The sequence below is a fragment of the Nannospalax galili genome, unplaced genomic scaffold (genome assembly GCF_000622305.1).
Source record: "Nannospalax galili isolate Female #2095 unplaced genomic scaffold, S.galili_v1.0 scaffold86, whole genome shotgun sequence".
NCBI classification, from domain to species: Eukaryota; Metazoa; Chordata; class Mammalia; order Rodentia; family Spalacidae; genus Nannospalax; species Nannospalax galili.
In genome coordinates, this window is record NW_008354174.1 from 547,233 (window position 1) to 574,654 (window position 27,422).

Here is a 27,422-nt window from a genome sequence, read left to right on the forward strand (position 1 = left end):
TGAACACTCATAGTTTACCCAGGGCTACCAAAAAGAACTCAAGGAAACTCAGAGGATTTGGGGACCTTCTATTTCCTCTTCTTGGACATGAGAAAGTAGGACTAGATAGGTGCTTCTGGATCTTGGCCTACAGGCTCTTCAACTGTTTAGGGGGAAATAGGGGCACCCAGTTAAACTTAGTTGTTGTTTCATTATTATTTGAGACAGGATCTCACTGTGGAGCCCTGGCTAAACTGAAACTCACTATGTAGATCAGGCTGGCCTTGAACTCACAGAGATCTACCTGTCTCTGCCTCCCAAGTGATGGGATTAAAGATGTGTGTCACTCAAACCTGACCTCCAGTTAAACTTGGATTTCAGATAAACAACTAAATACATATATCCACTGCCCCCACGCCCCGACACACACAACACACTTTTTCTGAGATAGGGTTTAACCGTATCGGCCAAGTTGCTTCAAACTTGAGATCCTCCTGCTTCAGCCTCCAAGGTGCTGTATTACAGGCATGAACCACCATACTCTGCTCATACACATAACATTTTTTAGTGTAATGATGTCCCATGCAGTATGTGAGATATGTGTGTAGTAAAAACATTGCATGATATATAGGACAGAAATATTTGTTGTTTATCTGAAGCTCAGCTTTAACTGAAAACCTGTATTTTGTCTGGTAACTTACAAATAAATGACTTCCTTAAAGATGATGCATTAGTGGTGGTGCACGCCTTTAATCCCAGCACTCAGGAGGCAGAGGCAGGTGGATTTCTGTGAGTTCAAGGCCAGCCTGGGGCTACAGGGAGACCCTGTCTCTGTCTCAAAAAGACCAATAATAATAATAATAATAATAATAATAATAATAAGCATTAGAATTGGGGAAAACAAAGTCCATGGTGAGCTGTGATTTTTTTTTCCTAAGGCTAGAATGAAGTTGGTTCCTTTCATGCCATATAAGCAATCACAGACGACCCATCAAGAATCCAAACTCATGACGATCATGGGACTCAAGATCAAGGGAAAAAAAATTTCCCTTAAAGATTAAGAGCCACAGAAGCAATCTACACACACACACACGCACAGCTAGCCCATCAGCAGGCAGAGGACTGTCTTCAGAAAGGTAAGAGTGTTGTCTTCTCAGTACCCCTACATAATCTGATTTCTCCCAGAAAAGGGCTTGGCAATGCTAGTGGACTTCCCCCTCCCTCAGTGCTTCCCTGATGTGTGACTGTCAGCAGAATCGCACCCCAGTCTTTGTAATCTCTAACTTCTACAGGTTCACAGTCTCATCCTGAATATTCCCTCGCTCTTCCAAGGCTGCCAAGAAGAACAGCAACTCGATGCAGTCTGTCACCTAAAGGAGAGTCTCTTGGTTTGAGTGGGTTGAGGTTCATTTGCCCCTAACCATTTGCTAAGGCTTTGAGCTTGAAGTAGCTATGTACAAAAACAATTTAATGCAAGATTGAGTTTCTTGTCTGTCATTCCGAGCACAGGGTTCACCCTTACATCACCCACCTGAGATAATCCATGAACTCAACTGTAATTTTCTTTTTGCACTTGGGAAGGGAAAATTACATACGAAATGATGCCCTCCCCCATGGGAAGGAGTCATGTAATGAAAAAAAAAAATCCCTGCTTCGCTCTCCATTTCCCTGTTGTTCAAATTGGAGCTCATTAATGTAATTCCATGGGGATCAAACTTTTGAAATTCACAAAAACAGTAAGAGGGAAGAAAAATATACAATAACAGCAACAAGAAAAGCGTCTGCTATTGGTTTTTAATGAGCTCACTTTAACTATTAACTCCTAACTGTGAGACTTGAACTAGGGAGAAGTCGAAATTGAATTAGGTTAGAGGGAAACAAATTGCTAGATGAAGTCAGGCCCTGGGCTTTCTCCACTTGTTTTAAATGACATGCACTTGGCCAACAAGAATGGTTTTCCTGGTTGAAAAATGGGGTTGGGAGATGCTTTGCTTAGTCACTCTGCAGATACAGCCTGGCCAAGCTCAGGCTGGGGGCATTCTGGGAAACAGACATCTCATTGTGCTGTTCTGTTTGTCCAGGAATTGATGATAGTAGTAACTCTGGAGATAAATAATGCCTCATATAACTTATTCTAATTAAAAAATTATTATTATTATTATTATTGGGGTGTGTGTACATATGGGGGGGTGCATGTCACAGTACATGTGTGGAGATTAGAGGACAACTCTGTGGAGTCGGTTTGTCCTTTCACCTCTGTATGGGTTCTGGGGATCCAAGTTAGGTTGCCAAGCTCATGTGGCAAGTGCCTTTACCCACTGAGTCATCTCACTGGCCTCTTGTTTTAACTGCTACCCTCGGCCAGCAAAGGCAGAGAAAGAATAGATAAAAATGCTTTTTATTTCTTTCTTTCTGAGTTTATGGTATAGAATCCAAATGGAGGCAAATAAAGATCACCTCCTCCAAACATAACTCAGTTTTAAAGTGTTTTGCCTTCATTTGTAGTTTCTTCTTATAACTTCATTTTCCTCTAAGTCAAAGATGTTGGAAATCTGAATTATTTCTAAAGGTCTTAAAGTTAGTGAAAGAAGGAAGTATGAATCCTCACAGGGAGAACCAGGTGTGCAGGGATGGTCTCTGGGTCTTTGAGATGTGGGAAGATGCTTTGGACACACTAAGCATTGCCCATCTGCCCTTTCTTTAGGTGTCCTGTCTGTGGATCCCTCATGATGCCACGAGAAGAGGCTTACTATGGTTACCCCAGGAAAGGACATGGCCACTCTTACATCACAACTGAAGAGTAAGTTCCAAAAGCAGACCCTCTGGGACTTCCAGTTTGCCATTTGCTGACACAGCCTGCTGACTTCCACTGGCACATGCCTATCTAGTGTTTATCTCCCCAGAAAGTAAAAACACTGGCACCATAGAGAGAGGACTTAGGAGTCCTATAAGGGCCTCATTTGCACTTTTCTGGGGCCAAACAGGCAGAGAGGTTGAGGTGAGAAAATTTGGATCTGTTTTTGTCTGCATTCTTGGCCCTAGCTGTAGGTTCCCAAGCTTGGAAACATCTGTCCAGGATCTGGACTCCTCATTTCTTAAGTGTGTTCTGTCAGCTCCCCTCAGATTCCTGCAGGTGCTATGCAGACAGAATAGTTAAGTTGCCAAAGAGCTAGTGTGGACAAGGGAAAATACTTTGATATCTTTGAAAAGGCTCAGAGTCCAGTGTCAGTTAGGCAGGAGAGAAACTTCAGCAAATGCAAGTGCTGTTAGGAACACAGGCTATGGGACACACTCTCCATGTGCCATGTGCTGGGAATAGGCAAGGGTGTGGTGTTGGGAAGAGAAACTGAGCACCAACCCCAGCAGGACAATAGGAACCAGGCTTTTATTTAGCTTGCCTTTTACGTAGTCTGTTCAGAACCCCTGAAGACCTGCTTTCTTTTTAGAAAGAGCTGTTGGAAAATCTTTTATAGATTCAACCAGTTAGCAAGATGTAGAATCCATCCATGGATTCTGGCTAGGAGTGGATTCTCTCATACCTTAGCATGGCCAGCTGGGAAGGCAAGGGTACTGATATATGCTACTGAATTGTCTCAAGAATAAAAATATGCTAATTTTTTAAAGCAGGGGTACATTGCACGTGGTATTGTTTCAGTGTCTATAGGGCAGCTCCATGGGCTCTTCTTTTAGATAGAGCTCTATCTCTCATGTAGTCCAGGAGTCTTCTCTCTGGTTGCGTCCCCTGGACATTGCCTCTATTTGCGTGAAGATGGTATGTCATCATCTTTGTGTCTCACCAACAGAAAGTGGGAAACTAATGGAAGGCTAGGATATTCTTTTCCATTAGCACACATTACCTCAGTTCATCCCACACGTGGTGACACCCGTGCCATCCTGCTGTGTTATATGTGGAAAAAGGCTTACAGAAGCTTGGCTATGTGCAATAGGATGTGGTAATGCTGGGATTGAATACAGGTCTATTTGCCTATGAAGCACCAAGCTATGGGCCAACAGAAGCAAATATTTGCACAATCCCATTCAAAGAGAGGCGAGGGCAGAGATCAGTATATCTGACTGCCAGCTGGAAGCTGGAGGCAGGAGCCATCAGCTCAGTAGGCTAAAGCTGAGTCCCCTTTGTGGTGTATTGCCCCAGCTGGTGAAGGTAGTGGCTTGAGCAGTTACTCTCGGGGTCTAGTCAGGAATCAGGTGTCATCTTTAGTATGAGGAATTAGTCAAGCAAGTGCCGAACCTGAAGAGGCAAAGTAGTGACCACAGGATGCTGCTTCTGTCCCTGGGACTAAGGAAATAAATAGGCAGAAGTGTGTGTGTGTGTGGGGGGGGTGTCCATTAGAACCTGGAATGGAGGGGGGAGAACCTAGAAAAATGGAATCCACGTAACTGAAGAGGGATTTCTCTTGGCTGGCGCCTGTGTACTCAGGACTCTGGGGTAGTCAGCTGGTGGGGACATGAAGAGGCTAGCTCTGAGAGCCAGAAATAGAGCTGGTGCCTGGGCTGACTGATCATGTGAAAAGCTGCTGCTGGGGTGAGGCTGACCAGAACAGGAAGTAAACTACAAGAAGCCACTCCTCCGGTCCTGCAGGCTCCCTTTGATCACCCTAAGGGAGCAAATGGGCAAAGAAGTGGGATCTGCAGAGTCCAGTTAACATCTCAGAGCAGGGATTAGAAAGGCAGGGTTGGGTTGACGACAACAGCTTACAAAGTACAGAAGGGGCTTATTGCCACCATCATATAAAGAAGCCCCTTGCCTGAAGGCAGACGCTTTCTTTCTTGAATCCTGAACAAAGTGTTCATACAGGCTCAGATGAGTTCTCTGGTCTCTTCCCTGATAGCATAGAGATGCTGCTGGGTTCCAACACAAAAGAAAAATACCCATACCCATTTCCATTGACATCACCATAGTTCCCAGCACAGCTACATCCTAAACCCCACTCTGTGAAGGAAGGAACCATTGAGTACATGGAACAGCATGACTTTGTGCAGGGTAGTGAAAGAAATCTGTGAAGAAAATAACTGCACAAGGCCATTATCAGGACTCATCCTGAAAGGTCCTTGCTCAACCATCTGTTTAAACAGGGGGGTTGGAAGCCGGGGAACAGGGGTATCTGTATTGGAGCAATGAATCTCTGAGATTGTCGGAGGATATTTCTCTCTGAAACTTGCCAGTAGGTACAGCAAGGAAGAACAATGTGAAGTCACTCAAAAAGGAATACACACATGCTCTGACTGTTAGCTGCCTCCTTGAAGCTTCAGTGGACAAGAGCTGAGTGGGAATAAGTCATCCAGAGAGCTGCCTTAACCATATATTCCTAGGTGCTGCCCCCAAGAAGCTAGGTTGGTAGGCCAGGAGCGGGGCCCTAGGATTTTCCCATTAACTGTATCTCAGTTGATTCTGCTGCAGGTGTCTGGGTGACTGAGAGCCCTGCCAAGCTGTTCTTCACATGTGTCTGGCATTCTTTGAGGCTTTATGTTCTCAGTCCCTTGTGTGTAGTGAGTACAATGTGACTGTGTGTAAAGACCTGGAACAGAGCTCTGACTGTCAAGATGTTCAAAGGGAGACCACAGGGTGAAGTTAGAACACAGGCACCCTGTGAATTGTGTCAGCTGCCTTCAGTCATGAGGACCCATTGAATACTCCTTGTGACAGCTTCATTTTAGGAGACGGATTTCTGCAGGAAAAAACACTGAACAGGAGACTTGGGTCTGACCTAAATCCTAGAGCTCCCTTGTGGAGTGTCTAGCTCATTACCGAGCTGGTTCCGCCACTTGCTGGCTGTGCGTCTTCCGGCATTTTACCAGCCTAATATCAGCTGTAAAATGAACATATCCTACCTCAGGGGATTTGTGTGAGGGTAAAACCAAAGCACACACGTGGGGTGCTTAGTACAGTGCCCAGTACAAAATGGTGTTCAGTGAGGATCAGCTACTAGGGCCCCTCCTATGCCTTGGACCTGGGTGCTTCAGCCATGCAGGCTTATAGAACAGTAGGAGCTTGGAGGTCTGAATCTTGTTTGATCTCAGCTTCCTGATCTATAAAATGGGAGCACTGGCCTACATGAACAGGTCAGAGCTTCCTTCTAGTAATCTCATCCTCCAGTGCTCTCTCTCCCCTTTGCAGCTGAACAGGATATACTTGATGTCTGGGTAGCCTTGAGACGGCGGTAGGTAATACTGGGCAATACTCTCTCCTTTATTCGACCTAGCTTCCCTGTAGCTACTCAGTTTCTTATGCATGGCTTAGCTCTGCAGAGCCTTTCTTAATAAGTTCACAGTCACAGATAAGTATCCTTTACTCCATGCTGATCATGCTGAGATGTGGACTGTCAGGCAGATGACAGCTGACTGAAAGTGCTATGCAGGCATGGCATACACAGCCTGAACCCTGTTCTGGGGCCTTTGTGGCAAGTGTAATACTTTCCAGGGGTCTCTGGACACAGGATACAAGAGGCTGGCCTAGTTCCTCAGAATGGCATCCTGCTGCTCAGGACTAGATACTTTCATAAGCAATACCTTAACTTTGTTGTAAGTTGGGTTCAGACTTTTCTCTCCAGGATCACAAAGGGCCAGGGGAGAGTTTAGGGCAGAGATGGCCTCAGGCTCAAACCCTGCTTCTGTCTTGTGATAGCTCTGATCACCGATCTTCTGAATTTATTTCCTCCTTGGTAAAATGGTGATAATAAATGGTGTCTATCTTCCAGGGTTATTACAAGAAATACAAGTTATAGTCAGTGCTCATTGCTACTTCCTTTTTCTGGACTGAGTTGTAGAAAATGCTTTGAATTAGCCCTGATGAGAAGAAAAGATCACTCTATCCAATAACTATTCTGTCTGCATGAGGGTCAGATGCTAGGGCTCCTCCTGCGTTTGGTACTTGGGTGCTTTGGGCTGTACAGGTGGTAGTGCTCCACAAACTAAAAGCTCCTAAACTAGGTCCTGTGTTAGATACTGGAGGTCTTATTAGTTGTCCTTTGTGGAGAATGGCAAACTATTTGGGGACTGAGAGATGCTTTTCTGGACTATGAAAACTCATGTGAAGACAGAAAATTGGCTATTGCTCCACTGTAATCTGGAATGATGTTTCTGAGTCCCTAGTCCTGTCTGTCTCCCAGGGCTGCAGGGATTGGCATCCTGACAGTGGTCCTGGGAATTTCTCTGCTCATTGGCTGCTGGTACTGTAGAAGACGAAGTGGATACAGAATCTTGACGGTGGGTAGCATTCCCCTTCCAAGTCTGTTCTTCCTCTGGACTTCTGGGGAGTGGGGTACCATTTTCATGATCACCTCTAGCTGTCATTCCTGCTTCTGAAAAATCTTTCCATATGCTACACTTCTGGCAACTCTCATGGTTCAGTTTTGGCTCTACTGGAAGTCCATTTGATTATATGGCTGGTGCGTAGAGCTGGGCACAGATGGCTTGTGGAGCACAGTTCATGGTAACCTTAACAGCAGTGTGTCAGGCTCCTCAGGTCTTACTGATCCTGAAGATTCTTGGTGGTTCTGTCCCACTTAGTGGTCCTTTCTATCTTTATTCCTTTATAACTTTTGTCCTAGGTTACCTGGGGAGTCCAGATTTTAAAATTTTTAAATTACATTTATTTATTGTCTTATGTGCGTGTGCACTTGCGCACATATCACAGTGTGGCTATGACCAGAGGGAAATTTTCTGGAGCTGGTTCTCTTCTTCTACCATGTGGGGCCTGGGATGGAACTCAGCTTGTCAGCCACGGCAGCAAGCACCCTTCCTTGCTGAGCTATATCCATACCTGAATTCTAGCTTCTAATTCTGTCTTCCTAAGCAGCCCAGGCGATCCAAGATCCCATGGATTCACATCAGTCCTCATGCAGCAAGAAAATCCTCCTCCTCCCAGTAGCACAATCAATTACTGTAAAGCTATCACCTGTTTATCTCCCTATTGTCTTTGTTATCTATCATCCATCCATCATCCATTTATTCATTTGTGCTGTAAATATTTTGTGCAGACTTGTCCTAACTCTAATACGGGGAGGAGGGCTTTAAAAACCTGAACTACAAGACCAGCAAAGCACAACAAAGCAGGAAAACTTAAATGTGATTTCAAAGGAAAGCCAAATGCTATACAGTAAAAACAAACCTTTAAAAAATAAAGCCGCTAGTCAGGTGTGGTGGCGACTACCAGCACTTGGAAGGCTGAGGGAGGAGGGCAGAGTTCAGGCCACCTTAGGCTATTAGCAAGAACACATCTTTAAACAAACAAAACAAAAGCCAAACACAAACGCACTAATTTTCAACTATAACATTTCAAAATTAGATTAGTAACCATTGCCATGGAAATGGCAAAGACACGGTTAAAAAACATAGCACTTTTAAAACAGATCTCCATTTCATTTTAGAATATATTGTTCCTTTCAGAAAGACTCTAATGAAATGCTTCTTCTAAGTATGTGGTTATTAAATAAATAATTAAAAAACAAACAAACAAACAAACAAAAAAACATAGCACTGAACTCATGTAGGTCAAATATGGCAAAGTGGACCCAGGCTCTCAGAAGTTTGCACCGAAGTGGGTGAACCCACCGTGATTCTGACTGACACTTCCCAAGCACTGCAAAAACCTTTGCTCTGTCATCTCTGCTAGTAAGAAGCTAAGGAAAACCCCTCTGGGTATCTGCCACAGGTACAGCCTGGTGGCGTGGCCCTACCTGCCTGCCTTCCTGCTCCGCGTTCCCATCCCATGTCCAGGTCTGCGGCCCACAGTCCCTGCGCTCGGATCCAACTTGCATTTATTAAGCGTCCACTGTAACCTGGCACCATGGCGCCTCCGAGCATAAACAGCCTCAAACCAGAGGAATGAAAAACCAAAAGAAGGGCTGCGAGGGTTAAGGCAGAGAGACCAGAGGGCTGCTGTGCCCTGGGGTCTGGAGGGGAGCCACACCCCGGGGCGATGATCGCCTCGGAAGTGCAGCCCTAGGGATACACCAGGCCCGGCTGGGAGCCCAAGGCAGCGGGTCACCAAGCATGTGAAGACCAGCAGGGCCCTGAGTGGGTGAGAGCCCCGGGCCAGCCAGGGAAGGCTAGAGCTTCTGCTGGCTCTCTCCTTGCTCCCCAGTATGTCCTTATTTACTATTAAAAAGATTTATTTTTGTTATTTATGTGTATGTTTGTGTGTGTCGGTGTGCATGTATGTACATGTATGTTCAGGTGCTTGAGGAGGCCAGAAGGCATCAGATCCCTTAGAACTGGAGTTACAGGCATTGAAAGTGACCCACGTGGGTGCTGGGCCCTGAACTCTCATCCTCTTCAAAAGCAGCAAGCCTCTTAAATCTCTGAGGCAGCTCTCGAGCCCCTCCTGGCTTTTAATTAATGGCTCTTGCTTTCCTGGGCAGCCTATATGATCCAATGGTATCTCCTCTTTTCCTAAATACGCAGGAAGGTAGCACACCGTCCACTCTTCTGATGGCTGATTCCTCCCTGAGAGGAAACAACTGAAACTGCACCCATGAAAACCACAAGCTTCAGTAACCTCACTTCAAAGTCAAGCAGCACCAAAGTCACACCTCAGCACCAAGGTGTTCTCCACAGCCAGAACGAGAGTTGCGATTCTATTTTTCCACATTACAGATCGGAAAGCTTTTAAAGACTGATACATAACGAAAAAAATATTATCTTTAGAAAAGATGTTGGGCAGTCCCATTCCTCCTTCAGCAAGCACTTCATGTAGAAAAGAAAAGCCTGAGGAGGCTTTATGTGGGTGTGGGGCTGCAGCTTGGCAGGCTGAGGAGAAGGGCAAAGAGAGGAATCTCAACTTTTTTCTTCCTTGCCAGGAAATTAGGCAGTCTTGTGACTCTGTTTCCTTAATGCCTACCTGACTGTCCTGCATACAAACCATGGAGGCTGGACACACTTGGAGCCTACACACCACCAAGCAGTGCTCTCTAGTGTGTTCACACTTAGTAGGAAAGAGAAATTACCAAGAGTGCACAGAGGCCTCCAAATCAACACTGCTGATGGCTCTTTGGTCCTCTCCTCTTTCTTTAGTGAAACACAGCTGCCACTCAGTTTTGATTTCATTGTCCACCACTGACTTGTTTGGTGACCTCTATTTTTAAAGATTTATTTTTAATTATATATATGTGCATGTGTCTGTGTGTGGGTATGTACATGTGAGTGCAGGTACCCACAGAAAGAGGCATCAGATCCCCCTGGAGGTGTAGTTACAAGCAGTTTTGAACCATCCAATGTCAGTGCTGGGAGTCTAGCTCAGGTCCTCTGTGAGAGCAATGCTCTTAACGCTGAGGATCTCGCCAGTCCTCATTCCTCTATTTTTTTAAAAAAATTTCATTGCATTTTTATATGTCAAAACCACAATGACTTCTTTCAAGGACTACTTGCTGTACAGAGTGTGTTGAGACTTTCCCACTCATCCATAGTTATTAGCCTAATGTGACCAGACCTAAAGACAATGATTTTTCTCCTCTTAAATTCTTCGAGTTGGAGAGTAACAAAAAGAATGCTATGTGTGCATGCAAGTTCTTTCCTGCCACAGGGTAGTGCTTATGTGGAGGTCAGAGGAAAATTTTTGGGAGTTGGTTCTCGAATTCCATCCTATTGAGACAGGGTCTCTCTTGCTCCTGCTTCTTGGCTGGGCAGTTCTGGCTGCCTGGCCAGTGAGTTTCTGGGTGATTCTGTCTGCCTCCCATCTCGATTTAGAAACGGAATGCTAGAATTACAGATGTGCGCCACTGCATCTGGCTTTTTTTTTTTTTTAGACAGGGCCTCCCTGTAGATCCAACTGGCCTGGAACTCACTACATAGACCAGGCTGGCCTTGAACTCACAGAGATCTGCCTGTCTCTGCCTCCCGAGTGCTGGGATTAAAGGCATGCGCCACCACACATGGCTGCACCTGGCTTTTTATATGGGCTCCAGGTACTGAACTCAGGTCATCAAGCAAGGTTAGTGCTTTTACTTGCTGAACCATCTTCCTGGGCCATATGTTTATTTTAATTAATATTTAAATCTTGTTTTGAGACTTTTAGATTTCCAGAAAAACCTAGTTAGAAATCAGTGATCTAAGAAATCTAGCCAAAATTATGTAAAAGAGTGCAGCAAGTCCTACATTCAATTATGTAATCACTTCCCCTTTTCCATTGATTCTACTTCCATTTTTAAAGCAGAACCTTTACATGACAGTGAATACAGGCTTTCTGATCTTGACAAAGCTTGGAAATGTATTCTTTCCAACTTTCATTAACCACAAGGCAGAGAGGTGGGTTAAAACTTAGATCATCTAAGATTTCTTCTTTAGATAACAATTCCCAAAGCCTAAAAACATTTTTCATTTTTAAAAAATTTTATGTGTATGAGTGTACTGCCTGTGTGTATGTAAGTGTACCCATGTGGTATAGTTCTGGCAGAGGCCAGAAGAGGGTATAAGATACCCTAGAACTGGAGTAATGAAGGGTTGTTAGCCACCCTGTGGATGCTGGGAATGGAATCCAGGCCCTCTGCAAGAGCAGCCAGTGCTCTTAGCCACTGAGCCCTCTCTTCAGCCCTGAATCATCACAGTTGCTGAACAAAAGCAAATTTCCAAGTAGGGAACTGTGAAGATAAAGCACACCACATCCTGTCTATACCTCATGTTTTTAACACCAGCCTCCTAAACTAAATCAGATGCCCTCATCTGAGTACTTGATTAACACAGTGGTAAGGTTTCATTAAGTATGTTAGCTATCAGTGTTTATAGGTATCCTTTAGTAAAACTGAGGACGTTTCCCTATATTCCTTGTTAAGAGTTTTTATTTATTTTTATTTTTTGAGACAGGGTCCCTGTAGCCTCAGTTACCCTGGAATTCACTATGTAAATGAGACTGGAGTCAATCTCCCGGAGATTCACCTGCCTCTGCCTCCTGAGTGCTGAGATTAAAGGTGTATGCTACCACATCTGGCTTACTAAGAGCTTTTAATAATAAATGGATGTTTGATTTTGTCAAATGCTTTTTCTAGAAAAATAGCATGACCATGTGGTTTTTCTTCTCTCATGTGTGAAGATGGATTACATTTTCAAATGTTGAACCAATTTTGCAAAATTGAGATAAATCATGTATGTTCATAGTATATAGCTTATTTTACACATTGTTGAATTTGATTTGCTAATATTTTTGTGAGGCTGTTTGCATTTATGTTCCTGAAAGAGTTTTCTTGTAATTCCTTTGTCTGTCTTTGGTATGGAAAGTTGTTTTGCCCTCATAGAAGGACTAGAACAGAAAGAATTTCCTCTTCTATCTTCTGAATGAGATTATAGAGAACTAGAGTGATTAATTTATTTTTTCTAGGTTTAATAGAACTCACCAAAGCACCATTTGGACCTGGTGCTTTCTGCTAGAAGGCTATTTATTTTTTCAATTTTATATAAACAGTCTGTTTCTTGTGTGAGTTTTGACAGTTTGTATGGTTCAAGGAATTGTAAAACTCTTTCATCTAGGTTTAAAATTTTTTTCCTCTAGGTTGTGGTCACAGAGTTATTCATAGTGTTCTCTGATGTCCCTTTTAATATCTGTAGATCTGTAGGGATGACCTTAGTAGTTTAAGATCTCTCTATATCTCTGTCATTCTCTCTCTCTGAACCTGATTTTGGGTTCTTTGGTTTTTCTCCACTTGTTACAATTTGATTGATTTCTGGTCTAATTTTTTACCTTATTTTGGGTTTAATTTACTCTCCTTTTTCTTATTCCTAAGGTAGAGTCTTAGGTGATTGGTTTTAGGTCTTTCTTCTCTTCTAATGCATTCATTTAAAGTTATGTCCCTTTCAATGATGCTTTCACTGTACCCTGCACAATTTTATGTTATATTTCTAATTTTAGTTGAAAATACTTTCAATTTTTTTCTTGCATTTTCTTCTTTGACCCATATGCCATATAAAAGTGTTCTATTTAGGGGCTGGGGAGATGGCTTAGAGGTTAAGAACACTGGTTGTTCTTGCAGAAGACCTGGGGTGAATCCCAGCACCCACATGGCAGCTAACAACTATCCATAACTCCAGTTCTAGGGAATCTGACAGCCTCTTCTGTCCTCCACGGGCATTGCATGACACGGGTGCACTTATCTACATGCAGGCAATACACACATACACATAAAATAAAATAAAAAATAAAAAATTTTAAAAAGTTTTTAAAAGTGTTCTATTTAATCTGAAAGTATTTTGGAATTTTCCAGCTACCTTTCTTGTTGATTTCTAACTTAATTCCATTGAAGTCTGAGACTAGATATTATATAATTTCCTTTCTTTCAATTTTCTTTTCTTTTTTTTTTTTTTTTAAACTAGTTGGTTTTTTGAGACAGTTTCACTCTGTAGCCTGGACTACCTTGGAATTCAAGGCAATTCTCCTGCCTCTGCTTCCAAAGTACTGGGATTACAGGTATGAGTTAACACATTCAGGATGTTATGTCTTTGAGTGTGTGTGTGTGTGTGTGTGTGTGTGTGTGTGTGTATCCCAAAATGTGGTCTCTCTTGATGAAATGTTGCACATAAGCTTTAGGGGAACACATGTTCTGCTGTTCCTGGATGGCAATTGTCACCCAACAGCATCTAGCCTGTAGACATCAATTATATATAGTATGTCCTTTATATATATATATATAAATTTTTTTTTGGCCTGATAGACCTGTCCATTTCTCTTTGAGAAGTGTTGAATTCTCCCAACTGTAACTCCAAGTACACAATGGATTTAACTACATCTCCTTGAAGTTCTGTCCATTTTTGTCTCTTGTGTTGTGACGCTCTGTTATTAAGTGCATATGTGTTCAATAGTTATGTCTCTTTGGAGAACAAATGTCTTTATTATCATGCAATGCCCCTCTTTATCTCTGACCTTACTTTTTAGTTTCCTTTTTCTGAAATTAACATAGGAATTCCCATTTTCTTTGATTAGCAATAGCATGCTACATCTTTCTGCATCCATTTTGTCTGGGGTCTTGGTTTTTTGTCCACTATGACAACCTCTACTAATTGGTATATTTAAATAATTTATATTCAAAGTAATTATTGATATGTATCTACTCACATTAAACATTTTTGCCTTTGTTGTTTATTTAAAAATTTACACTTTGTCCCTCCTTTTCTCTTTCATTCTGTTTTCTTTGCTTTATGTAGTCTTAGCGAGCATTTTGCATGATTCTATTTTCTCTTTTCTTTTTGTGCACACCCCTTTTTTTTTTCCTTTTTATGTTAAGTGGTTAGTTCCCCTAGAGTTTGAAATATACATTCATAACTAATTCAAACCTACTTCATGGGTAATATGAGCACCTTAATAACAAAACAACCTTAATTCCTCCCTTATATCCCTGTACCACTGTTGTCATTAATTTTCCTTAAAAGCATAATCAAAAATTGTTACTATTATCATTTGAACAAATTACTATATGCTAGATCAATTAAGAAAAAGCTTTAATTTTCACAATATTCACTGAGCAACAACAGGGTGCCAGGCACTGCACTAGCACTAGTGCTTTATCTTCAGTTAATTCCTACAGCTTCAGGAGGTAGGCTGTATTTGCTTGCTATTACAGATGTAAAAAGTGGAATTTAGAGAGGTAAAGGGTGTAGCCCAAAGACACACAGCAAGTAGGTGGCAGCAGCTAGTGTAAAGCCTGTCTTAAAACACTGCCTTCCTTCTCTTTTCTTAAATGGATTCAGTTATTTCTTTTAACCCATTCATTTTTATGAATTTCCATTTCAGAACAAAAGGCTTCATGCCGGTTCTCAAAGTACCATGAAGGAAAGATGGCCACGTGAACAGTGCTCATGTGAGGGACTTGGCCATCAGGACAGCAGGCTGTTTTTTCAAGAGAAAACCCAGGAGCCTCTGGTAGGTGGAGATCACACATCTGGGCGTTTTCAGGTCCACTGTTTTCTGTTCAAGTGAACAAAGTAATTTCCACTGAAAAAGCAAGGACGACATGAATGTACTTAATGTCAGTAAATTGCACACTCCAAAATGGTCGAATTTAGGGCTGGGGCTGTAGCTCAGTGATAGACTGCTTGCCTTGAATGTATGAAGCCCTAGGTTCAATCCACACTACTGCCACAGGAAAAGTCAAAATGGTAAATTTTGTTATGTATATTTTGTAATGAAAACAAGGGAAACAGGTTTTCTTGAATCTTATCTTTTTTTATTAATTTCATTTTCTGTGTATGAGTGGCAGTGTGTATGTGCACCTGTGTCATGCAGTGCCTGTGGTCAGAAGAGGATGTCAAATTCCCTGAAACTGGAATTATGGATGGTTGTTAGCCACCATGTGGGTGCTGGGAATCAAACCCAGGTCCTCTGCAAGAGTAGCTAGTGCTCTTAACTGCTGAGCCATCTCTCCAGCCCAAATTGTATTTTCTTATACTCAGATTTTCCATTGCCAAAAAATGTATGGAACAGTCCAATACGTAATAGAACAGGAGGAACTTGTTTTATTATGTAGAGATGTGTTATCTGAGGGGGTAGCCACTGCCACATGCAGGTATCAAGTACTCGAAACAGTAGTTTGAATTAAGGAGTTCTATAGCACACACTATATGTGAACAACAGACCATATGAAAAGAATATAATCATTAATGACTTCTAGATAGATTACACATTGAAATGACTATACATTGATATGATAAGTTAAATATTTTATCTGTTTTACCTGCTTTCTAAAGATGAAGCTACTAGGAACTTGTAAATTTCAAATGTGACTTGGACTGTATTTCTATTAGATAGCATTGCTGCATGTTGACTATAATAATAATAATAATTGACAGCATTTACTCTGAAGTCAAATTACCACATTTGATTCTTAGCTCCGTGACTTCCTATTTGTGTAATTATTGGTGACCTGGGGCAAGTAACTTTTCTATGCCTTAGTTTCTCATTTGACATCTCCTAGACTTGTTATAAGCATTAACTGAAGGACTGACACATTTGTGCTCAGTTGGTTAAATGTGGGCTCTCTCTCTCTCTCTCTCTCTCTCTCTCTCCTCCCCCTCCCCTCTAGACTTTGAACACTGTCAATTACTGAGGTGTACCCTCAGCCCTAAATTCCTGAGACGAACATGGTAGGAAAGAACCAGCTCCTGAAAGTTGTCCTCTGACAGCCACATTCATGCTATGGCACAGGTACACCCATATACACACAAACACACACTAAAATGAAATAAATGTAATTTTTAAAAGTTACTCATTTATGGGGCTGGAGAGATGGCTCAGCAGTTAAGAACAACGGTTGTCCTTGCAGAAGACCTAGGTTTGAATCCCGGCACCCACGTAGCAGCTAACAACCATGTGAAACTCCAGTCCCAAGGGATCTGACAGCCTCTTCTGACCTCCGCGGGCATTGCAGGCAATACACACATACACATAAAAATAATAAATAAAAATTTTAAAAAGTTACTCATTTATTTGTATTTTATATACATGAGTGATTTGTCTGCATGCATGTAAGTGCACCACATGCATGCAATGCCTGCAGAGGCCAGAAGAGGGTGTTGGATCCCTTGGAACTGGAGGTATGGATGGTTGTTAGTCACCATGTGGGTGCTGGGAACTGAACCTGAGTCCTCTGCAAGAATAATCAGTTCTCTTAACTGCTGAGGCATCTCTCCAGTCCTAAATAAATGTAATTAAAAATATTTCAAATTCATTAGTTAAAGCCTGGGAATTCTGACATGAATAAACCAGGTATAAATACACTTTTAGATTCTGGAAGTCCCTCATCCCTCTTTTTGTCTACCCTTCCCTCCAATGCTTCAACAGAACACATTTGTGAAATTTAACAATTATCGTATTGGGAGGAAATCATGAACACTTAAAGCTTCAGCCCGCAGCAAAAGTGTAAATATATTGTAAGCTGTTTTGCCTCAGTCTCTCCCAGAATACATAGTTGCTGGAAAGGCCACGCTCTCCCTTCCTCATTCTTACAGGTTCCCAATGCCCCACCTGCCTATGAGAAGCTCTCTACGGGACAGTCACCACCACCATATTCACCTTGAGAGGCAGCAAACCACTGAAGTGATTTTCTTCATGCTTCTGCTTTAATTCTGAGTAGACGCCTATGTTTTGTTTAGAATGCTGTAATAATAAAGTACATCTCTAATAATAGGCCAATGTTAACTTCTTGGCAGGGCAACTACAGGTACTAATCAAGTGAGGAATGATGAGCAATATTAACATGGGAAAAGTTTCATCAATAAACATTATGATGCATATTATCTGTGCCAGTAGAAAGTCTATTATTTTCAAGGGAGAAACTTTACTGAATGATCTGTGATCACCTTTCTTTTTTAAAAAGTTTTTATTTATTTATTTATTTATTTATTTATTTATTTATTTATTTATTTATTTATTTATTTATTTGTGTGTGTGCCTATGGAAGCCAGAGGAGGGTATTTGATCCTCTGGAGCTGGAGTAACAAGTGGTTGTGAGCTGGCTGGCATGGGTGCTGGGAACTCAGGTCCTCTAGAAGAGCAGCAACACTTCTCTGGTCGGATTTCTTGAATGAAATGTGACTAACTTACAAATTACTATTCAGATTTTAAAGGGCGCACCCTACTGAACAACAAGAACTGCATACAGACTTGTGGCCGATGTTACAGAATGTTCACAGAAGATCTGCTTTCAGGTTTAAAAAAAAAAAGGTTAAGGACCTACTTCTCTATCCCGGGCAATGTCAACTATGTAGCTTTGTGTTCTAAAATGACCCTACAGTAATAGTGTAAAGAGGTCTTCCCATATTTGTGTATGTGGTGTATTTATGAGGGTCTGTATGGAGGCCAGAGGTCAATGTTGGGTGTCTCCTTCAGTCGCTGTTCTGGGAATTGAACTTGGGTTCTTTGCAAGAGCAGTATGTGTTCTTATCCACTGAACCATCTCTTCAGCCTGTCACCTTGTTTTTAGAGACAGTCTCTCATTGAACCCAGAGTTCACTAATTTGGTTAGGCTAGCTGGCCAGGGAGCTACAGGGATTTGCCTGTCCCCACTCCCTCAGTGCAGGAATTGGAGATGCCTGCTGTCATGCCTCGCTTTTATGTGTTTCTGGGGATCTGAACTCAGGTTCTTGAGCCTGTGTGGTAGGCATATTACTAAGCCATCCCCTCAACCTCAAGAGCTTATATCATAAATCATTCATACATAGTTCTAATTACATTTTACTTCAGCACTCATACTTAATGGTATTTTTTGATAAGCTTGAAAGTGATGTTAAGGATTTAAATAACAAATGTAGTTGTTTGATGTCTATATATTGTCTTAAGTGTCTCTATGGAAATTTAGTTTTTGTTTTAAAATTTGCGTGTGTGTGTGTGTGTGTGTGTAGGTCAAAGGGCAACTTTTCAGGCGTTAGTTCTAGCCTTCCACCTTGTTGAGGCAGGGTTTCCTTTTCTGCCACTATGCTGGTACTCCAGACCAGTTGGCCAGTGAGCTTCCTGACAATCCTCCTGTCTCAGCCTCCCATCTCTGTAGGAGTACTAGGATTACAGATGAATACTAAATCTGATTTTTATGTGGACTCCAGGAATCTGAACTCAGGTCATCAGGCTTTCACTGAAAGCACTTGTACACACTAAGTGATCTCCCAGGCCTCCAATTTAGTTCTGAGTTCTCAGGCTCTCATAAGAACGAACACAGAATAATATATAAAAGATCAGAGATTCTCCAGTAGTACTTTTGTTTGCATAGCAACAGTGTGATTTTTTTTCATATTCATATATGACTTACATTATCTAATTTTTTGGTCAGCTCATTAATTTTTTTTTCTTTTTTCTTTTTTGGTCTTTTTGAGACAAAGTCTCCCTGCAGCTCCAGCTGGCCTAGAACTCTCTATGCAGACCAGGTTGGCCTTGAAATCACAGAGATCCTCCTGCCTCTGTCTCTCGAGTGCTGGGATTAATGTAGCCCAGGGTGGTCATGAATTAACTATGTAGTTGAGAAAGACCTTGAACTTCTGATGCTCCTGTCCTTACTGCTCAAGTGCCGGGAATATAAGCAATGCTGCCTGTAGTGCTGGGGCTCAAACCTAGGGCTTCATGAATGCTAGGTAAGCACTCTACCAACCGACCTACTTACCTGCCTGCTCATCAAATATTTTGGTGGAATTTTCTGTAGCCACCTTGCTAGATCACAAACGCCTCTAGCCATTCCACTCTTCCCAAAAATCAGGCTATGCCCCTCCTGCAGTCTGTCCCTTAGGACAAAGAACTGTCAGGGGCCTGCTGTCACAGCACTCAGGCCTCAGCTGAGAAAGGGAGGCAAGCCAGGCTCTTCCCCTGCAACTGCAAGATCAGTTTATAGTCCTGTCTACTGCCCGCCTCTCTGCCCTTTGGCATGTCACATGGCAAAGTCACACAGTGTGGAACTTCTGCCACCTCCTGAAAAACCTATGTGTCAGAAACTCCCTTCATTCTGGGGATTTTAAAGGCTCTTTCCGTCAGGTTTCCATCATGGTATACATTGTAGTTCTCTCTCCTAATGAAGCTCCTCTTCAGAACTGCAGGCCTCTTTAGGGTCCCATCTAACAAAGCTCTTCTGAAGGGTAATTGTATCAGCTCCTTTTGACAAACCTGTTATAATTTCTAACACACCCTAAAAGGAAACCCGCATCATTTTCCATAAATGGACCATAACTATAAAAATGAAAATAACAAAAGCAGATTGTTTCTATGAAAACTCAGGAAGATACTGATGGTTGTAGAGAACTGTGAGCTGGAGACCTGCTTTCTTTGTTAGAAGGAAAAAATGAACCCGAGAAAATTTAACCTTGTTGTGAAAGAAAATTCCCAGAAAGCACTCCTGCACCTTGGACTGAGTTTCCTGTAAGGCTTACCAACTGATTAACACTCCAGAGATTGTGGAGTCTGGAATGTTTGTGCATCTAGAGCCTGTTTACAAATTATCTGGGAACATCTTTAACCACATAAATAGCCACACCTTGCCTACCTCTGTTTCTGAATTAATGTTCTTGTGGCTAATAAAATGTATTAACTTAGCAGACCACCAGGTCTCACCAATCAAAAAGCTAAGAATGTCATCAGATAGCATCTGAGACCTATATGTATGACCTGCCTCCTGAACGTATCCACCAATGAATTTGAAAAGTGTCTTGATTTATGACTTTTCTTTGTTCTGTTACTATAAAACATAACGTAACTGTTACCATGCCAGAACATGGAATCTGGGGTAACCTGAATCTGTATTCCGAGCCATGGTCACTCATATTTGTCTCCAGAATAAACTATCTCTTAATCCCCTTTGAGGTGAGAGTCGGCTTTTGCTTCGACGTTGACATTGTTGATATCATCAGAAGAAGGCTTGCAAGTTTTAAAGAAATGACTTTCTGATTATGATTCATTCTTATTTAACCCTGAACCAATAAACCAACTAAAATATCTTGGGTCACTGGAAACACAAGTGTAACATCAACAGTGCTATTTTCCACCAAGGACAAGATTAGACTAAAAGGATAAACACAAGAAAAACAATATTCAATGAAATACTAAAACATTTTCTGTATCTTTCCTGATTGTTTTGTCTTACACTTCAGATATCCCCTCCTCTCCTTCAAACAGATGCATTCTAAATGAAGAAACTCCATGAGGCATTCTGCCACTCCCACCCTGACCCCCTGGCTGCCCCATCAGAAGCCCCCTCTAAACCGCATCAATATCTTCAGAGGGACCTGTGGCTTCATCCCTGGGCCTCTCCAAACCTCCCAGACTGTCAGCCACTAACGGCGTTCTTTCCATGTGGAAGGTTTCTCCTCTCAGTGTCCCTTGGACAGGGTCATAGGTGATGGGCCATCTGAGTATGCTGGAGAGAAATCAGGAGAGTTTTGTTGAAAGGAACAGGAGGTGGATGACTCAGAGACACCTACTCTCCTCACAGAGACAGTTGTACTTCTGAAGACCACTTAAGAATACTGGTTGTTCTTGCAGAAGACCTGGGTCTTAAGTCAACTTCAGGTAACCCTAGGAGCCATGGACCAGGAGCCCAAGTAGTAATTGAAATGCGCACATTAACCCAGGGACAAAACAGCTTCACAGAAAACCAATGAATGTTAAGACACTGAGGCTGAGCACCATTAACACCTCTGTTGAGGCTTTTCAGTGTCCAAGGCCTCTTGCTGCCTGAGCTGAAAAACCAACCATGAGGAACAGAGCATCAGGGAAAGGAGATCCTTGTAGTCATTCCAGGAAGGATTGAGTTTTTTGTTGGGGAAGAAACTGTAAACCTAGAACAAGCCCCACTGGGAAGCATGGGACACTAGGCCTTCACTGCAGGGTGCCCCTATCTTCTGCCAGGACACGCTTGCCCGCAGAGAATGGCGTGGTTCAGGGCGTGGTGCTGCTTTGATCTAGTTTTCTGAAAGACCAGGTGGGGACTAAAGTGGTCAGAACTCAAGACTGCTCTCCTCCAGCTAGGAATGGCCTTTTCCATTTGCCCAAATGCTGTGGACAAATAACATCACTATCTGTGGGGTGAGTAGAGTGAAGTTGGAGAGCAAGTTCATGGAACTATATGTCCCTTCCAGTCCTTAACGGTGCTGCAGAATCAAGGCCCATATCTCTACAATTTCTCTCGGAGGTACTGGTAAGGCCATTAGGATTGCAGTTATGGTAAACAGAGGCATACTTAAAAGAGGGAACAGGCTAGCCAAAGGGCTTCTGCTAGCTTCGAGTTAGTGCGAAGGTTAAGACTGACTCTACAAACTGCTGGTCACCCCACCTGAAGCTGCAAAACTGAGCCAGGCAGCACTTGAAAATCTCTGGAGAGACCCATGCGACATGAACATATCAGAGAGCTCCAAACGAACAGGAAGGAGTCTTCTAAATTTTCATTTTATGGCTTGACTCCAAGAGGCCAGTCACTTGACATCAAAACCCCTCAATCTCAAAGTGATGGCAAAAACATCTTCAATGTGTCTTAGAACTTTAGCAGGAAATCATGATTTTTTTTTAAACTTAAATTTTTTAAAACAAATTTTATGTGTATGCATATATTGCCTGAATGTAGGTAAGTGCACCTGTGTCGTGCAATGTCCACAGAGGTCAAAAGAGGCTGTCGGATCCCCTGGGACTGGAGTTATATGGACAGTTGTTGGCTGCCATGTGGGTGCTGGGATTCAAACCGGGTCTTCTGCAAGAACAACCAGTGTTCTTAACCGCTGAGCCATCTCTCCAGCCCTGGAAATCATAATTTTTAACAAAACCTAAAACTGTTATTCCAAGAAACTGTGAGAAGGAAGAAACAGTGTCAGAAATTGAAAAAAAAAAAAAAATCCAACTTCAAAATCTAAATCAAAGAAGTTGTAAATGACAGAGTCCTATGACATTTCTGAAACTAACTGAGGACTGAAGTCAGCCTGCTCTTTTCCCTTGAAGAGGCCAGAAGGATAAAATGACTATGTAAAAGGTTAGTCACCATGTGGATGCTGGGAATTGAACTCAGGTCCTCTGGAAGAACAGCAAGTGTTCTTAACTGCTGAAACATCTCTTCAGTCACTGCACTGTATGTTTTATATGTAGTTGAAGTTGAAGGGGCTGCAGAGATGGCTTAGCAGTAAAGAGTACTGGCAGCTCTTGTAGAGGACCTCAGTTCAGTTACCAGCACCCACATGATGGCTAATATCTGTCCTTAATGGTGACTCCAGTCCCAGGTGATCCGATGCCTTCTGTGGGCATTGCATGCATGTGGTGCACTTACATACATGCAGGCAAGGCACTCATACACATTAAATTAATTAAAGTTAAGAAAACCAAAGAATGACTAGCAGTTCAAGTGATCGATTTCCAAACTAATCAAGCATTTTTCTCCCCTTTAAGACAGGGTTTTGCCCTATAGCCTACATTGGCCTCAAACTCAAGATTCCCCTGCCCCAGCAGTACTACCCAGTAGTAAAATTACACATGTCAACATGCCCTGTTCTCTGAATAAGCATCTTTATAATCTAAATATACAGTTTGGAAGTGGGATTTTAAAAGTTCAGGTGAAACTTCAAATGCTTCAAAACTTCAACTACATAAAAAACATACAATGCTTTGACTAAAGAGATGGTTCAGCAGTTAAGAACACTTGCTGTTCTTCCAGAGGACCTGGGTACAATTCCCAGCATCCACATGGCAGCTAACAACTGTCCATAACTCCAGTTCCAGGGGATCTGACACCCTCTTCTGACCTCTGTGGGGCATTGCATGCACACGGTGCACTTACATACATACAGGCAAAAAACTCATACACGAGGATTAAGCTGAGATATCAGCAGACCACCAGAGTGCCTGTTCTGGCTTCCCTCTGGCTTAGGGGCTGAGAACTCAGGGGACCACCTGAGAGTGCCTGGACTCTGTACCTATGTGGTGGTGAGCTTCCCCAAATTGACCATACCAAACCCCCTAACTGGGACTACTTGAGGTCCCTCCTAAGGCACCTGTGCAGACCTCTGCCCTTTGGTAGAATGAAGCTGAGATCTCAGCAGACTGCCAGAGTGCCTGTTCCAGCCTCCCTCTGGCATAGGGGCTGAGAACTCAGTGGACCACCTGGAAGTCCCAAATCCCCTTAGGGAATTTCCCAAATTTTGCCCTGAGTTCCCACTAGTAGGGGTCCAAACCTTAGAAGGAAGCCTGAGTGTACCTGACTGGAACCTGAGTTGGGTTTCTGTGGGAGCTCCTGAGTAACTGATCTGAAGCCATCAGTTCCCTCCAAAATAAAACATGAGAGAACCTGAAACCTGGACCAATCAGTGTTACATAACCAATAAGAAAAGGGCCAAAACACACCAATAATACAAACAGAAGCAAATTTCAACTTAATTTTCATATCTGAATCACAAACAACAAAAGAAATTCAAATGCCAAAATCACAACGAAAGAATAATAAAATGGAAAGCCAAAACACTATGTTCCCACCAAACTCCACCAGTCCTGTAGAAGAGTTCTACAAGGAGAATCCCCTAGAGATAACCCAGGATACAGAATTTAAAAGAAAAATCATAAACATGATCAAGGAATTCTACGAATTTAAAGAACACATGAACAAACAAATCAAAGAACTAAAAGAAGATGGGGATAAATTTGGAAGAGAAAAATTCAATATGTCAATTTGAAACAACAGGGGAAAGCCTCATCCCTAGAATGAATGAAATGGAAAACAGACTATCAACACTTAAGGAAAAAGTTGAAGAATTGGACCACTCAAGCAAAGATTATGAAAAATTAAAAAAAAACAACAACCCAGGAATGGAATATGCAAGAGATGTGGGATTCCATGAAAGACCAAGTCTGTTTATCATAGGCATAGAGAAGGAGAAGAATTTCAGGTTAATGGTATTGACCAGATCTTAAACAGGATTGTAGAAGAGAATTTCCCAAAACCAAGGAAAGACATCCTCATACAAATACAAGAAGCACATAGAACACCAAATAGGATCAGAAAAGAAACTCTCTATGGCATATCATAGTAAAAACACTAAATGTACAGAACAAAGAGAGAATACTGAAAGCAGCAAAAGAAAAACAAGTCACATATAAAGGAAAGCCCATCAGAATTAAAGCTGATTTATCAATGCAAACTATGGAGGCCAGAGGAGCCTGGATCAAGTATTTCCAGTTCTAAATAACGAAAGATGCCAGCCCAGAATCCTCTACCCATCAAAAATGTCTATTACAATTGAGGGGGAAAGTAAAATCTTCCATGACATGAATAGCCTGAAAATACATGTCCACAAAACCAACCCTTCAAAGAATACTTGAAGCAATACAGAGAGTGGAGAAAGAAACAACTATACCTTGGGGCAACGAAAGAAAATATATAATTGATGAAACACAAAACTAGACAAAGAACACAGACAACAATCAAATGATGGCAACCAATACACGTCTTTCAATTACAACTTTAAATATCAATGGACTGAACTCCCCAGTCAAAAGACACAGGCTAAGTGAATGGATTAAGAAACAAAATCCATCTTTTTGCTGTCTGCAAGAAACCCATCTCACCTTCAAGAACAGGCACTACCTTAAGGTGAAAGGATGGAAAAGAATATTCCAAGCAAATGGCACTAAGAAACAAGCAGGGGTTGCAATTCTAATATCTGACAAAACAGACTTCAAAGTAAAACTCATCAGAAGAGATAAGGAGGGTCACTTCATTCTGATCAAAGGAACAGTTAACCAAGAAGATATTACAATCCTTAACATATATGCATCAAACTCTGGTGCATCAAAGGTCATAAAAACAGTTCTACAGGACTTTAACAGATTAACCCCAACTAGGTAATAGTAGGAGACATCAATACCCCACTGTCTCCATTAGACAGGTCAACTGGACAAAGAATAAACAGAGAGATGTCTGAATTAAAAGATACCATATATCAAATAGACCTAACAGACATTTTTCGAATATTCCACCCAAGCACCAATGAATACACTTTCTACTCAGGACCCCAGGAACTTTAAAAAAAAATTGACCACATACTGGGCCACAAAGCAAACCTTAACAAATACAAAAATATTGAAATAATTCCATGCATTCTCTCAGACGACAATGCAATAAAGCTCAAAATCAACACTGGAAGGATTCCTGGTCACTACCCAAACTCATGGTGATTAAATGACACACTTCTAAATAATGAGTGAGTCAAAGAGAAATTAAGAAATAAAAGAATTCCTGGAATTCAATGAAAAGGACAATACAACACAACAAAACCTCTGGGACATTTGAAAAGCAGTCCTAAGAGGGAAGTTTAGAGCTCTAACTGCCTACATTAAAAAATTGGAAAGAGCCCAAATAAATGACCTAACACTGCAACTCAAGATGCTAAGTCAAGAATAAACCAACCACAAACCTAGTAGATGAGAGGAAATAACAAAACTCAAAGCAGAGATTAATGAAATATAAACAAAGAAAACAATGCAAAGAATCAATGATCTAGGAGCTGGTTCTTTGAAAAGCTAAACAAGATAGACAGACGCTTAGCCAGGTTAACCAAAAGAAATAGCAAATCCAAATCAACAAAATCAGAGATGAAAGGGGAAACATCACAGGAGACATCAAAAAGATCCAGAACAGTATATGGGAATACTTTGAAAATTTATGCGAAATTAAATTTGAAAAACTTTAAAAAATGAATGAATATCTAAAATTATGGTTACTACCAAAGCTAAACCAAGAAATCAAGAGCTGAAATAGAGCCACAGAATATACGACATATAAGGAAACTGAAACTGTAATACAAAGCCTCCCAACCAAAAAAAGCCCAGGCTCAGATGCAGATGGATTTACAGCAGAATTCTACCAGATATTTAAAGATCTCCAACCAATACTACTTAAATTATTCAAAAATGATAGAAACAGAAGGAGAACTCCCAAATTCCTTCTATGAAGCCAGCATTACTACCCAAACTGGGTAAAGACACAACCAAAAAAGAAACTATAGATTCATATCCTTAATGAACACAGACACAAAAAATTCTCAACAAAATACTTGCAAATCACATACAGATGTACATCAAAAAGATCATCACCATGATCAAGTCAGCTTTATCCCAGAGATGCAGGGATGGTTTGATATACGCAACTCAATAAACATCATTAATCATATAAATGGACTCAAAGACAAAAACCACATCGTCATCTTAATAGATGCAGAAAAGGCTTTTGACAAAATTCAACATACATTCTACATTCATGTTCTAAAGGGAATTGGACTGGAGGGAACTTACTTCAACATAATTAAAGCTGTATACAACAAACCCACAGCCAACATCATTCTAAATGGAGAAAAACTAGAAGCATTCCCATTAAAATCAGGAACCAGACAAGGATGTCCACTATCTCCACTCCTGTTCAACATAGTGCTCGAAACTCTTGCTAGAGCAATAAGACAAGAGAAAGAAATTAAAGGAGTACTAATTGGAAAAGAAAAGGTTGAACTATCCCTTTTTGCAGACAATACTTTACCTAAGAGATCCCAAAAATTCCACCAGAAAACTCCTAGAACTGATCAACACTTTCAGTATAGTGGCAGGTTATAAAATTAATCTACAAAAATCAGTAGCCCTTCTATATACCAATAACAAGGAATTGGAGAAAGAGTATAGGGAAATGCTCCTACTCACAATAGCTGCAAAAAAAAAAAAAAAATATCGGGGCTGGAGAGATGGCTCAGCAGTTAAGAACACTGTTTTTGGAGAAGACCCAGGTTCAAATCCCAGCACCCACATGGCAGCTAACTGTCTATAACTCCAGTTCCAGGGGATCCAACAGCCTCTTCTGTCTTTTGTGGGCACTGCACGACACAAGTGCACTTACCTACATGCAGGCAATACACGCATGTTAGAGTAGCCAAAAGCCCCATTTAAAAAAAAAAAAAGTGCATGAAGTTATCAGAAAAAAGTAATGGGGAGATATGGGAGGAGTTGGAGGGGAGGGAGC

General features: G+C 41.6%; 1 protein-coding gene and 1 long non-coding RNA gene across 3 annotated transcripts; one reads left to right on the plus strand and one right to left on the minus strand.

The window, feature by feature from the left end:
- Positions 1 to 1,084: 1,084 nt before the first annotated feature.
- Positions 1,085 to 17,211, plus strand: Mlana (melan-A). Of its 2 annotated transcripts, XM_017802739.2 has the most exons (6): positions 1,091 to 1,115; positions 1,272 to 1,373; positions 2,684 to 2,779; positions 7,107 to 7,203; positions 14,711 to 14,839; positions 16,924 to 17,211. In XM_017802739.2, the coding sequence occupies exons 3-6, from the start codon at positions 2,706 to 2,708 to the stop codon at positions 16,990 to 16,992; spliced, it is 369 nt and encodes a 122-aa protein (XP_017658228.1). In that variant the 5' UTR covers positions 1,091 to 1,115; positions 1,272 to 1,373; positions 2,684 to 2,705; the 3' UTR covers positions 16,993 to 17,211. The 2 variants fall into 2 exon arrangements, with proteins under 2 accessions (XP_008849414.2, XP_017658228.1); XM_008851192.3 differs by lacking the exon at positions 1,272 to 1,373 and having other exon boundaries at positions 1,085 to 1,115.
- On the minus strand, positions 14,402 to 19,408 carry LOC115067391. Its single transcript, XR_003846808.1, has 2 exons — positions 19,065 to 19,408; positions 14,402 to 14,911 (listed from the first exon to the last, which is right to left on the minus strand). It is a non-coding gene; the product is annotated as an uncharacterized LOC115067391 (long non-coding RNA).
- Positions 19,409 to 27,422: the final 8,014 nt, after the last annotated feature.